The sequence below is a fragment of the Typopeltis vanoorti genome, chromosome 10 (assembly GCF_054136105.1).
Source record: "Typopeltis vanoorti isolate ZY-2024b chromosome 10, IOZ_Tvanoo_1.0, whole genome shotgun sequence".
In the NCBI taxonomy this organism is placed as follows: domain Eukaryota; kingdom Metazoa; phylum Arthropoda; class Arachnida; order Uropygi; family Thelyphonidae; genus Typopeltis; species Typopeltis vanoorti.
In genome coordinates, this window is record NC_143558.1 from 18,651,008 (window position 1) to 18,664,235 (window position 13,228).

The window sequence follows — 13,228 nt, forward strand, 5'->3', positions numbered from 1 at the left end:
TTTACTCGATGCATCAAGTTAATATACTATAATTCCTATGCAGTCTCAATACTTAATCTGGGTCGTTAAACTATCTTAAGAGTAGTGCACGTAAATTGAAGACAAAGGGATTGCCGTTGGATAGTGCCAATTCCTTTGTTTCAGTGCTGGTGCCAGTTCCTTTTCAGATTCAGAGAAAATTTCTATTATACTGTACCATCCTAAATCCTAGACTACTGAGCAATGCAAAATCAAGGAACTAGAATTCAGTTTAGTACACTGTCTAACATCTCTTAAGCACTGTCGTTAAACTCTAAATACATCAAATAACCAAAATTCAATTTACAGTCATAGCCTCCCTTGTATTTTACCTCCCGTCATGGTTCTAACTTAATGAACGGTGCAATAGAAAGGAAATCAGGCAAGTCATCAATTAATACTAAAGAAAAACATTTAATTACAAAATCAGACAATTTACACTTTATGAACAAACTCTGACATAGAATTGCACTAACTTTAGGGTATGAGTATCTTCTTCTTCTTCACCCTTCTGGTTCTGTCCACTGCTGGACGAAGGTCTCCCCCATGATTTTCCAGATCACTTGGTTTTCTGCATCTCCCATCCATCTCACTCCTGCAATTTCTTCCAGTTCATCTCTCCACCTTCTTCTCAGTCTTCCTCTTTGTCTTGCTCCATCCATTGGTCTCCACTCTGTTGTTTTTCTAGTCCATCTCCCGTCACTGCATCTGGCAATATGGCCAGCACATCTCCACTTAGCCTGTTTAATGTATTTTACAATATCCATGACACCTGTTTGAGATCTTATCCAGATATTTGTCTTCCTATCTCTTAATGTTATTTTTAGCATACTTCTTTCCATGCGATGTTGTGTTGTTCTCAGCTTTTTGTTTAGGGCTTCTGTTAAAGTCCATGTTTCTCCTCCATATGTTAGGACAGGAAGTATGCACTGGTCGAAAGCTTTCCTTTTTAGACTCATAGGTATGTCACTTCTGAATATGTCTCTCATTTTCCCATAAGCCATTCATCCAAGGTGAATTCTTCATTCAATCTCTTTTCTTTGACACTCCTCAAAGGATAACAATTGGCCCAAATATACAATGAAGTAACTTGTTCTATTTCATGGTTTTCGACTTTGATAGTTCTATGTTTTATGTATTTATTCATCATTATTTTTGTTTTTTCTCTATTTATTTTTAATCCAATTTCTCTGGAGGCTTCATTTAGCTGATTTAGCCTTTCTTCCAGATCTTCAAGATTATCTGCTATTAGGACAATATCATCTGCAAATTTCAGATGATGCAGCCTTTCTGCATTTATGTTCATTCCTTTTGTTTCCCAATCAAGGCTTCTAAAGACTTCCTCTAGTGCAGCTGTAAATAATTTGGGAAATATGGTGTTGCCTTGCCGGATGCCTTTTTGTATTGGGAACTTTTCACTGTTTTTATATAATTTAATTACAGAAGTTGCATTATTGTAAATATTTTTTAGTGTTTCAATATATGGTTTCTCACTTCCCTGGGATTCAAGTGCTTTTAGTGTTGCAGATGTTTTAACTGAATCAAATGCTTTTTCATAGACTATATAGGCCAGACATGATGGTTTATTGTATTCAATTGATTTTTCAATGAGCTGTCTTAATGTGTGAATATGGTCCAAAGTATTGTAATTCTTCCTAAATCCAGCTTCCTCACAGGATTGCATTCCCTCTAGTTTAGATTTTATTCTATTATTTATAATTTTTGTGAAAACTTTATATATGGTGGGGAGTAGGCTTATAGGTCTGTAGTTTTTAATTTCTTCCTTATTGCCCTTTTTAAAAAATTAATATTAGAAGTGAATTGTTCCAATTTTTCGGAATTTTTCTCTGTTTTAGGCATTTATTGAAGAGTTTACTCAACAATTTGATAACAGGGCTTCCTCCCAGTTTTAAGAAGTCTACCATAATTCCATCTTCTCCTAGGGGGGCTTTCCATTCTTCATTTCCCACAGTGCCATTTCCACTTCACCTTGTAAGATCTCAGGGGGCATCATGTTCTTCCTGACTCGAGTTATCCATAGAGGATTCTTGGATGTCCCGGTCTTTGTCTTCATAGAATTCAGTATAAAATTCCTGAATTCTTTTGATTATTGAATCTCAATTTTTTATCAGTTCACCATTTTTTCCTCTTACAGCAACTATTTCCTTTGTTCCAACTGATAATGTTCGTCTTAGGACCTTCATATTACTATTGTTTCTTTAATTTTCCTAGTATTATATGATCTAAGTTCATGTTTCATCCTTTTATGTATAGTTTTACAAATTTCTGTATATTCCATTTTATTGGTGTCATTCAAATCTCTTCTTTTCTTGATCAGATCTAAGGTTTCCTGTTTTAGTTTTTCCTCTCCTTGGTGCCTTTTTACACCTCCTATTTCTAGTGCACAATTCAAGATAGATTTTGTTAATATTTCATTAGCATCATCGATGGTGGTAGCTGTGTTTAACTTTTTTAGTTAATTTTTGAGTGATTCTCTATAACAGCTTTTATTGTGGTAGAGATTTTGTAGATTCACTAAATTGGACTTGTTTCTTATGAGCTTATTCCGTTCCCATTTTTTGTTGATCCATACTTTTGCCCTTACTAGTATGTGGTCACTTCCTGTGTTAAATCTATTAAGCACTTCAGTATTATTTATTATATATCTTCTGTTGGAGAGGATGAAGTCTATTTCATTGTAAGTTTGTCTATTTGTGCTTCTCCAAGTCCATTTTCGGTTGATTTTCTTCTTGAAAAAGCTATTCATAATAAAATTTCTAATTCTCCCGTAATATGTTAAAACATTATTTCAAGTAGGAAATTCTATCAAAGGTCAATTATCCATTTTACACATAACAATGCTAAAGGTCATTCATTTATCAATAACAGAGTTATCTCAATGAGCTTCCACACAATTCCTCCATCCAAAACTTAAAGTTCCTCTACTTCCTTTAGCATAATCTCTAAAAAAACATTATAAACCTAAAGTCCTTTTTTCAATTACAGGTTGTTCCCCTCAACACAAAGACAGAAGCATTACCAGGTCAATTCTACCTGGGTACTTGGGAGAAGGGGGACGACATCAGGTAACACTGAGCCCAGTGGAGTCTAGAGGGGATAATGCTGGGTATAGAAACAACGGCATTTATATGCTTTATACTAATGCCAGGAGTATCCAGAATAAGGGAGAGGAATTAGTGGTGCAGATAGCATCAGCCTAGCCAAAAATTATTGGGATCACTGAGACGTGATTGACAGAAGAGGATATAATAACAGGAATAGAAGTCACTGGGAACAGCATTTTTTGGCAGGATAGGAAGGGAAAGCGTGGTGGTGGTGGAGTACTGCTTATGATAAGTGACAACCTATGTCCTCTAAGAGTGGATACTTTCAAAGGCAGTGGCACTAATGATTTTTAAAGCATATGGTGTGAGGTAGAGGTGGGCAAGACAGGATATTTAGTGAGGCGTTGCTACAGACCCAGGAGCACAGAGGATGGGGACCAAGAGATGTTTAGACAGCTAAGTTTGGCAAGTGCAAGAAGAATGACTGTTATGGGAGATTTTAACTACAGTAGTATAAATTGGGGAGAGGAAGATGCATGTAGCAATAAGGGAATGGAATTTCTAGAATTCTTGAGGGACAAATGTCTTAGGCAACATGTAATAACAGGAACAAGAGGTTCAAGAGTTTTGAATTTGGTTGTAGCATCAGAAGAGTTGATAATAATTGAGTTGACATCTCTCCCACCAGTTGGAGAGAGTGACTATATGGTTTTGAATTGGAAAATGAATAGACATGCAGGAGTATCAAGGAGATGGGAACATATGTGGAATTATAAGGCAGGTGATTATAACAGTCTAAGACGTCAACTTGGGGAAGTTTCATGGAGGGAGGAATTGGAAGGCCGGGATATCATTAGTGCATGGAAAATTATGAAAGAATATTTGTTAGGAGCAATAGTAAGTTGTATACCACGAGTGAACAAGAGGACACAATTTGGAGTAAAGTGGATAACAAACAATATTAAACAGGAATTGCATGCAAAAAAAGAGGCTATGGAAGAGATATAAAGAGATAGGTGAAGAGAAGATGCATGAAAAGTATAAGACACAGGCCAGAAGAGTGACTAGTGTGGTAAGGAAAGCAAAACTGGAATATGAGAGAAGATTGGCCCTCAGATCCAAAGAAAATCCTATGGAATTTTTTTAGATATGTGACCAGTAGGAGGAGAAATGACTGTGGAAGAATGATATTGTGGGATAAAAATGGGAATAGAGCGACTGATGCAGAGGACATAGTGGAATTGTTCAATGATCACTTTATTGGAGTATTCATCCTGGAGGAGTCAGTTTTAATGCTAGAGGGATAGGGCAGGTTCGAGGTTTAGAGGTGCAGGAGGAGAGTGCGTTCCAAATACTGAGTACTCTGGATGTCAATAAAGCTGTGGGACTGGATGGTATTTCACCACACGTTTTGAGAGAATGTGCTAGGGAACTGACAGAGCCTTTGACCTGAATTTTCAATGAAAGTCCGGCTGCAGGAAAGGTGCTGATGGAATGGAAGGAAGGTAAGATAGTGCCATTGCATAAGGGCGGTAGCAGACTGGAAGTGTCTAATTATAGGCCAGTCTGTGTGTCATCAGTAGTTAATAAGATCTTGGAGAAAGTAGTGAAGGACCTTATACAGCATTAGGCAGATGAGAGTAATATTATCTGTGAGAGTCAACATGGATTTGTGAAGGGGCGATCTTGTTTTAGCAATATGCCAGCCTTTTATGATAAAGTTACAAGAGCATTAGATGAGGGAAAGGCATATACTGCCATTTTCTTAGACTTAGCAAAGGCATCTGACAGGGTGCCACATGATAAGATGATATTTAAGTTGCAGAACATGGGACTGGATGTCAGATTGGTCAACTGGATTCAGGATTGGCTGTCCGATAGGTATCAGAGAGTTGTGTATGGTAGAGCAGTTTCAAGGAGGCAGAGGGTTACAAGTGGGGTCCCACAGGGCTCAGTACTAGGACCTATATTGTTTAACCTTTATATCAATGACTTTGCCAGTGGATTGCAAGGGGATATTCTGTTTTTTGCAGATGATGCGAAGCTGGGAAGGATTATTAGTAATAGTGCAGATGTGGCAGCCCTGCAAGAGGATTTGAATAAGCTAGATAGATGGGCAAATGAATGGGGGAAAGGTGTTGGTTTAATGCAGCAAAATGCAAGATCTTGAGGTTTGGGAAACATCGATGGGACACTGCATACTCTATGGGAGGAGTTATACTGGAGGAAGTACAGGAGACAAGAGATCTGTGGTTGATGACTGATTGAAACCTGAAATTTAGGGGACATATTACAAAGGTGGTGAAGGTAACACGGAGCATTACTGCAATAATGAGAAGGATGCTGACCTGCAGAGATAAACCAGTTATCATTCCGTTGTATAAGACCCTGATCATACCACACTTGGACTATTGTTCTCAGATTTGGTCCCCAGGATTTGAAGGGGATAAATTAACTGTGGAAAGGGTACAAAGGGAGATAACAAAGATGGTTTCAGGACCGTACAATGATAGTTATGAGGATTGGATGAGGGAATGTGGACTGCAGAGTTTGGTCGATAGAAGAAGGAGAAGTGATATGATTGAGACTTTTAAACTGCTGAGAGGTGGTTAAAGGGTTGACACTGGGTAGTTCTTTCGCTTGGTTGAACAGCGGGAAGGAGTGATGACAAGAGGCCATCCCTGGAAGTTACTAAAGGAAACTGTGAGCAAGAGGGTGCGGAGTGGTTTCTTTACATGGAGGGTGGTTGAATCATAGAATGCATTGCCTGATGGAGTGGCGAGAACAGTCAATGAGTTTAAGGAGTGGTATGATAGACTGTGTTTCTTAGGGAGGACCTCCCCTCGATGAGTCTTGATAGACTGTGTTTCTTAGGAAGGACCTCCCACGATGAGTCTTTGACTCCATGGAGGTCTGAATAATAATAATAATTCTTGGAAAAAGCATTTCTAGCAGAAAATAAACTGTTAGCAGAACATTCTATATCTTGATCACAGAGGAAGTAAGAAAGAAAGAACACACATCAGATGATGCATGTTCTTATTTTTTTCTTATATAAATCCTTCCAACAAAACATTGTAAACAAACAAAAAGTTGTTCTGGCTCTACGATACATTAGAACTGGATCCAAAAACTTTTGCTCTAGACTTAAATGCTATTTTCAAACCACTTCAATCCTCCAATAAGAAGAAAGGTAGTCTTTGAACAGAATACCTGTTGGTTAGAGAGTGGAAATACTATCCATTTAGCCTATCATGCTAGCAAATCTGGTTCACACTTAACCACCTTACCGGCCATTATGGATCAAATACGCATCCTCATAAGCTTCGTATCCATTATATATTTCAATGTAATATCAATGGTATTACAATTTTAATACACACTTCGCATCCATGATAACCTTGATGTCTTGGTTGGTAGCTTGGTTAACTCTAGACTAAACAGGTAAAACAAAAATTTGTAATACTTGAGAGCCATACATAAAGGTATGTATGGCTCACATATCATGACTATTAGTCAAGCTGATATTCTTTTTCAACTTAAGTGAATCTCACCAACAGAAGGTCATAAGGAGGGCCATAATTGCCAATGACTTTATGCGTGGGTTATGCATGGAGAGTGGTGTGGAATTTGTGGATGTGTGGAATGAGTTCGATGGGCGAAAGGACTTATATAAGATGGATGGGTTACATTTGAATGGAGTTGGTGTACGGAGACTTGAAAGAGTGTTGATGAATGATGTGGAAGTGGATGTACAGACTCAGGGAAACTAGATTTATTAAGAGGGGGGGGAGTAGATATGCAGACTTTAGGGGGGGAAGTTAAGTGTATGAATGAGTATATTATGCCCGGGCGAGTACGACGGACAACAAATCAGAATGGGATAATTAGTATAAGGAATCAAAGTAGGGATGGGACAAATGGGCTTCTGCGATTCATGTACACTAATGCCAGGAGTATTAGGAACAAGAAGGAAGAGTTTTTGGCCATGGTTGGCACTTCCAGGCCACAGGTTGTCGGTATTAGTGAAACATGGCTGACAGAAGATGATAAAGCTAGTGGGATTGAATGCGATGGGTATAGCGTGTTCAGGAGTGACAGGGTGAATAAAAAGGGGGGAGGAGTGTTATTGATGATAGCTGATGAGCTTCAGCCAAGGAGTATAGAAGTTGAACTGCAGGATGGGGAAAAAAGCACATTTGAGGCTGTTTGGTGTGAGATACAATCTAGCAGAACAAAATATACAATTGGGTGCTGCTATAGACCGGGTGATGGAGTGGATGGTGGGAATAGTATGCATAAGCAAATAGAAGAAATGAATGGAAGGAGGGTAATTATTATGGGTGATTTCAATTATGGTAATATTGACTGGAAAGAGGAGAGGGCACATGGGAGAAAGGAATTGGATTTTATGCAGTTATTAAGGGACAACTATCTACGGCAACATGTATTGGAAAATACCAGGGGGCAGAGAGTGCTGGACCTAGTAATTGCAACTGAGAATGTGGCTGTAACGAACATGACCTTGTTGCCACCAATTGGTGAGAGTGACCATAAGGTCATGACTTGGGAGGTGGCTAAAGGAGTCGAATTTACAATTAAGACAGGGTATATGTGGAATTACCGGGCTGGTAAGTATGACAAGCTTAGGTGTGTGCTTGGCTCAATGCCATGGCATTTAAAACTGCAAGGGCTGGATGTTGATGGTGCATGGGAGGTGGTCAAGAACTGTTTGCAGGAGGCAATGGTTGACTGTATACCAAGAGTCCGAATAATAAATCAGGTAGGGGTTAAATGGATGAATAACACTATTAAGCTTGAGCTGCAAAAAAAGAAACAATTGTGGAGGGAATTTAAGGAGAAGGGTGACCATCAGGTGCATGAACAGTACAAAGCTCAGGCCAGGATGGTAACAAGGGTGGTAAGAAAAGCAAAAGCAGATTACGAAAGGAAATTGGCCATGCAGGCTAAAGAGAATCCCAAACAGTTTTTTCAATATGTTGCAAGTAAAAGGAAAAATGCTCATGGTAGAATGATCTTAAAAAATGCTGAGGGTAGGGAGGTAACTGAATCAGTCAATGTTGTGGAATTACTGAGCGAACACTTTGCAAGAGTATATCATCCAGGTGGTGGCTTTGCGGAAATGGAGAAACCAACAGCTTATACTGGAATTGTGATGAATGAGGTAGAGGTAACTAGTCTATTACAGAACCTCAATGTCAATACATCTGTGGGATTGGATGGTATACCAGCTCGTGTCGTACGTGAAGCGGCCAAAGAATTGTCAGTGCCCTTGACCATTATGTTTAATTTGAGCCTCAGGACTGGGTCAGTCCCAAGGGGGTGGAAAGAGGGGAAAATAGTTCCACTGCACAAAGGTGGTTCCAAGGCTGCTGTTGAAAATTACCGGCCAATCAGCATAACAGGAATCATTATCAAGGTCTTAGAGAAAATAGTCAAGAGGAAAATACAAGATTGGATAGAAGAAAATGGGATACTGTATCGGGGACAGCATGGTTTTGTGAAGGGTAGGTCATGCCTCAGTAACTTGCTCACGTATTATAACACAGTGACGGCTGAACTGGATAAGGGTAATGGGTTTACAGTGATTCTGCTGGACCTTGCTAAGGCCTTTGACAGGATACCACATGGAATTCTAATCAGTAAATTGCAGCATATGGGAATGGACATAGGGTTGGTGAGATGGATAGGAGGGTGGTTGACGGAGAGATATCAGAGAGTGGTTTACTCAGGAGTAGAGTCCACAAGACGGCCTGTGACTAGTGGTGTACCACAAGGATCTGTTCTTGGACCACTGCTGTTTAATTTGTTCATAAATGATATAGGAAAGGATCTGAGAGGAACAGTTCATTTGTTTGCGGATGATGCGAAGTTGGGTAGGGCAATAGTGAATGCAGATGACGTCAAAATTTTGCAGGATGATTTGGATAGATTGGAGGTCTGGGCTAGGGAGAATGGATGTCAATTTAATGTGGCAAAATGTAAGGTTATGCATTTTGGGGTGAAAAGATGGGAGGCAGTTTACTGCATTGGTGGAACCGTGCTCCAGGAAATTGATGAGGCACGAGATTTAGGAGTGTTGGTGGATAAGGAATTGAAATTTAGGGGACACATTGCAAAAGTGGCCAAATCAGCTCATCAAATCACTTGGTTGCTGAAGAATACGTTGACAAGCAGAGATAAGCAGGTTATTGTTCCTCTGTATCGAGCCTTGATAAGACCTCATCTCGACTACTGTGCTCAGATTTGGTCACCTAGGTTTCTTCTTGATGGGGAGGAGGTGGAGAGGATCCAGAGGCGAGTGACCAAGATGATAGCAGGTCTGTGGAATGAACCGTATGAGAACAGGTTGAGGATTTGTGGGTTGCAAAAATTGGTTGATAGGCGGAGGAGGGGAGATATGATTGAGACATTCAAATTACTGAAGGGTTTCTATAAAATTAATTCAGAAGATATTTTTGAGAACAGGGCTGGTTGTGGGAGGACTAGGGGACATCCATGGAAACTGGGCAAAAGTGTGGTTAGTAAAGGTGTTAGAGCTGGGTTCTTTACTTTTAGAGTAGTGAATGAGTGGAATGCGCTCCCTGAGTCTGTGGTGGATGCTGTGACAGTGAATGAGTTTAAGGCGAGGTATGATAGATACTGTATGAATGTCGAATAGTTGTGATGAAAATGATTTGGGGCCTCCCTCGATGAGTCTAATGACTCCCTGGAGTTGCCCGTAATAATAATAATAATAATAATAATAATAATAATAAACCAATCATACCAATCAATTTTTTTGTTTTGTTTGTTTGTTTGTTTTTCTCAACCTGATAAGTATTTCAACTTGTTCCTTTCAAGGCATACATGTCATTCATACTGAAACTTATGATGCTCATATATACTTAGTTATTAATTGGTCGATATTGTCATTTCTGAACAGTTTAAAAAGCGGAATTAGGTTCATTGACAAAATGATAGGTCTGCAATTACAATGCTCATCGACATCTTTTGATCAAAACCAATCAACTAAGGGCCAAACATTGGAAATATTTCCTTAGCATTTAAACTTCCATTCAATTTGCACATAAGTTATTACTACTTCTGTTATATAAATTATTTCTGTTAAATGTACTTTACGTCATAAAGTAGTAGTACTCGCCTGACTTCCAAGAACTCCTGTTTCTAGATGTATTCGAGTTACGTCGTTTGTCATTTTGTTTTAAATAATGTTAAATTATATACAACCATCAATAAACAACAAGATTAACCAATCAACAAACACATTAAGATATATACGCCTTACCTAATACTATTTTCAGGTGTTTCAATCGACTCAATGAATCTTTCTTTGCATCAAGAACCTTAAGGGATGATTTTCTAATATCCGAATGAGGTTTTTTACTAAACATCGCTCGTCTGATTATTAATTTTGACAACCTGAAAACATATCATTCCAATATCCATCCATTGACACTCCCCCCCAATTCCTACATCGTAATCTACTTCACGCTTTGATCTTCCACCCCAAACAAGAATGACAAGCCTGGAGCAAAACACAATCTACTCATAACAGACGACATCTCAAATGTAAATATAGCTATCAAAAATAAAATAACACTGTAGTAATTATAAATAAAATATCCAGTATTATAGATATATGCATCGCAATATATCTAATTTATCCTTAATAAAACTGTTATTTAAAAGAATTTCGGCTGTGCTTTTATTTTATTTCTCTTATTTTTTTAATGTATTTATTTATATATTTTTTGCTTTCTTTCGAATAACGAAATGTGACATAACTGATTGTTTCGATAAGGAATATATTACATGATCTCCCACTTTTTTGATACGTTCAGAACCCCCACCCCAATAAAAAATGTCATAGACACAGACTTTTAGATCATGTATCAGTGTCAAAAAAAAGTGCCAACTCAAACTATGATTATGAGTCGAAGAGAAAATGATATAAGGGCTAGGGCGTACCCCTTAAGCGACGCGCAGCCACATCGCCCTACAGCTGTGAGAAGTGGACGAGGGCTACCGCATCAAGGGCGGGTGCGGTTAAAGAAGCGAGCCCAGCAGGTGGAGAGGATGTTGCGAGTGGGAACACTGAATGTTGGAAGCATGACTGGAAGGGGAAGAGAGGTGGCAGACATGATGAGAAAGAGGAAGTTGGACATTTTATTTGTGCAGGAGACAAGGTGGAAAGGGGGAAAGGCAAAGGAACTGGGAGATGGATATAAATTGTTCTACTCTGGAGCGAATAACGAGGGAAGAAATGGTGTAGGAATTGTGGTGTGTGGCAGAATGAAGGGGGGAGTACTGGACGTGGGTAGAAGGAACGACAGGATCATGCGAATGAAATTGGGTCTTGGAGAAGAGCGGGTGGTCGTATTATGTGTATATGCCCCGCAAGTTGGCTGTACAGCAGAGGAGAAAGATGAGTTCTGGAACGTGTTAGATGAAGAAATGAGGGAATTGGAAGAAAACGAGATGGTGATTGTCGGAGGAGACTTGAACGGGCACATAGGAAGACAGAATAGAGACTGTGAAAGGGTGCATGGTGGCCACGGAGTGGGAATGATGAACCAGGAAGGAGAGAGGGTTGTGGACTTTGCAGTAGCATTTGATCTGGCAATTGTGAACTCGTTTTTATTCAAGAGGAAAGAACATTTGATAACATTTAGAAGTGGTAACAACAGCTCACAAATTGACTACATTTTGACTAGAAGAAAACATCTTAAGGTTGTGACAAACTGTAAGGTAATTCCAACAGATCAAGTAGCACAACAACACCGACTGCTGTGCGCAGACTTTAAAATAAGATCGAAGATAAGAACTTCTGGTTGCCATGGGATGAAGACAATTAAGTGGTTTCACTTAAAAGAAGAGAGTGTGAGGAATCGTTTTAGGGAGAGAGTGTTAGAGAGGATTTCGGATGGACTGGAAAGTGTACAAGATTGGTGGAAACATAATTCAAAAGTAATCCTGAGCTGTGCAATCGAGGTGCTTGGTGAGACATCTGGAAAGATTAGAGAGCAGAAGGAGGGTTGGTGGTGGAATAATGATGTACAAGTGGCAGTGACAGCTAAGAGGAAGGCAAAGCAGAAGTGGGATGAGTCAAGAGTGGAAGAGGATAGAGAAGTGTACAAAGAGAGAAAGCAAGAAGCCAAGAGAGTTGTGGCACAGGCGAAGGCCATGGCATATCAAGATCTGTATGATCAATTAGAAACAAAGGAAGGACAGAGAAAAATTTACCAACTAGCGAAATGTAGAAATAAAGCAGCTAAGGACAGCTTACATGTGAGACAGATCAAAGATGCTGAAGGAAGAGTATTATGGAGGGATGTGGACATAAGAAACAGATGGAAAATATACTTTGAGGGACTTCTGAATGAGGAAAATGCAAGGACTCACAGAGGAGATGGGCAGCCTTCTGAGGGGATGGTGCAGAACATCAGTAGAATGGAAGTGATGGAGACCATGAAGAGGATGAGGAATAGAAAAGCGGTGGGCCCCGACAGAACTCCAGTGGACGCATGGAAGGCACTGGGGGAAGAGGGAATTGACCTGCTGTGGGACCTGTTCATGAAAGTTTGCCAACAGGAAAATATACCCGAGGAATGGAGGGAGAGTACTCTTGTTCCCATCTACAAGGGTAAAGGGGATGCACAAGACTGTAAAAATTACAGAGGAATAAAGTTGATGTCCCACACAATGAAGATCCTAGAAAGGGTTCTTGATGGTAGATTGAGGGAGGAGGTGGAGATTGCAAAGAAACAATTTGGCTTCATGCCTGGTAGATCAACAACAGATGCTATCTTTGGGTTACGACAGATGATGGAAAAATATCGAGAGAAACAAAGGGAGCTGCATCTGGTATTTATTGATCTGGAGAAAGCATACGATAGAGTGCCAAGGCAAGATGTCTGGAGGTGTCTGAGGGAGAAGAAGGTGCCGGAGAAATATGTCAGGTTGGTGCGGGAAATGTACAGAAATGTGAAGACAAGTGTTCGGACCTGTTTGGGACAGACAGAAAGTTTTCAAGTAACAGTTGGCTTGCATCAAGGGTCAGCATTAAGTCCGTTTCTGTTTAATATTGTGATGGAGGTGGTAACAGAGGAGGTGAGAGAAGA

At 39.6% G+C, this 13,228-nt stretch overlaps 1 protein-coding gene across 6 annotated transcripts in view; it reads right to left on the bottom strand.

Annotated features, from left to right (window-relative positions):
- The window catches only part of LOC150102202 (ral GTPase-activating protein subunit alpha-1), an 800,562-nt gene extending 789,958 nt beyond the window's left edge, over positions 1–10,604 (bottom strand). For all 6 annotated transcript variants that reach the window (XM_090398990.1, XM_090398987.1, XM_090398991.1 and 3 more), the window contains exon 1: positions 10,393–10,604. In XM_090398990.1, the coding sequence (XP_090255116.1) occupies positions 10,393–10,498 (106 nt within the window). In that variant the 5' untranslated portion in view covers positions 10,499–10,604. The remainder of the gene's footprint in view (positions 1–10,392) is intronic.
- Between the last annotated feature and the right edge of the window lie 2,624 nt (positions 10,605–13,228).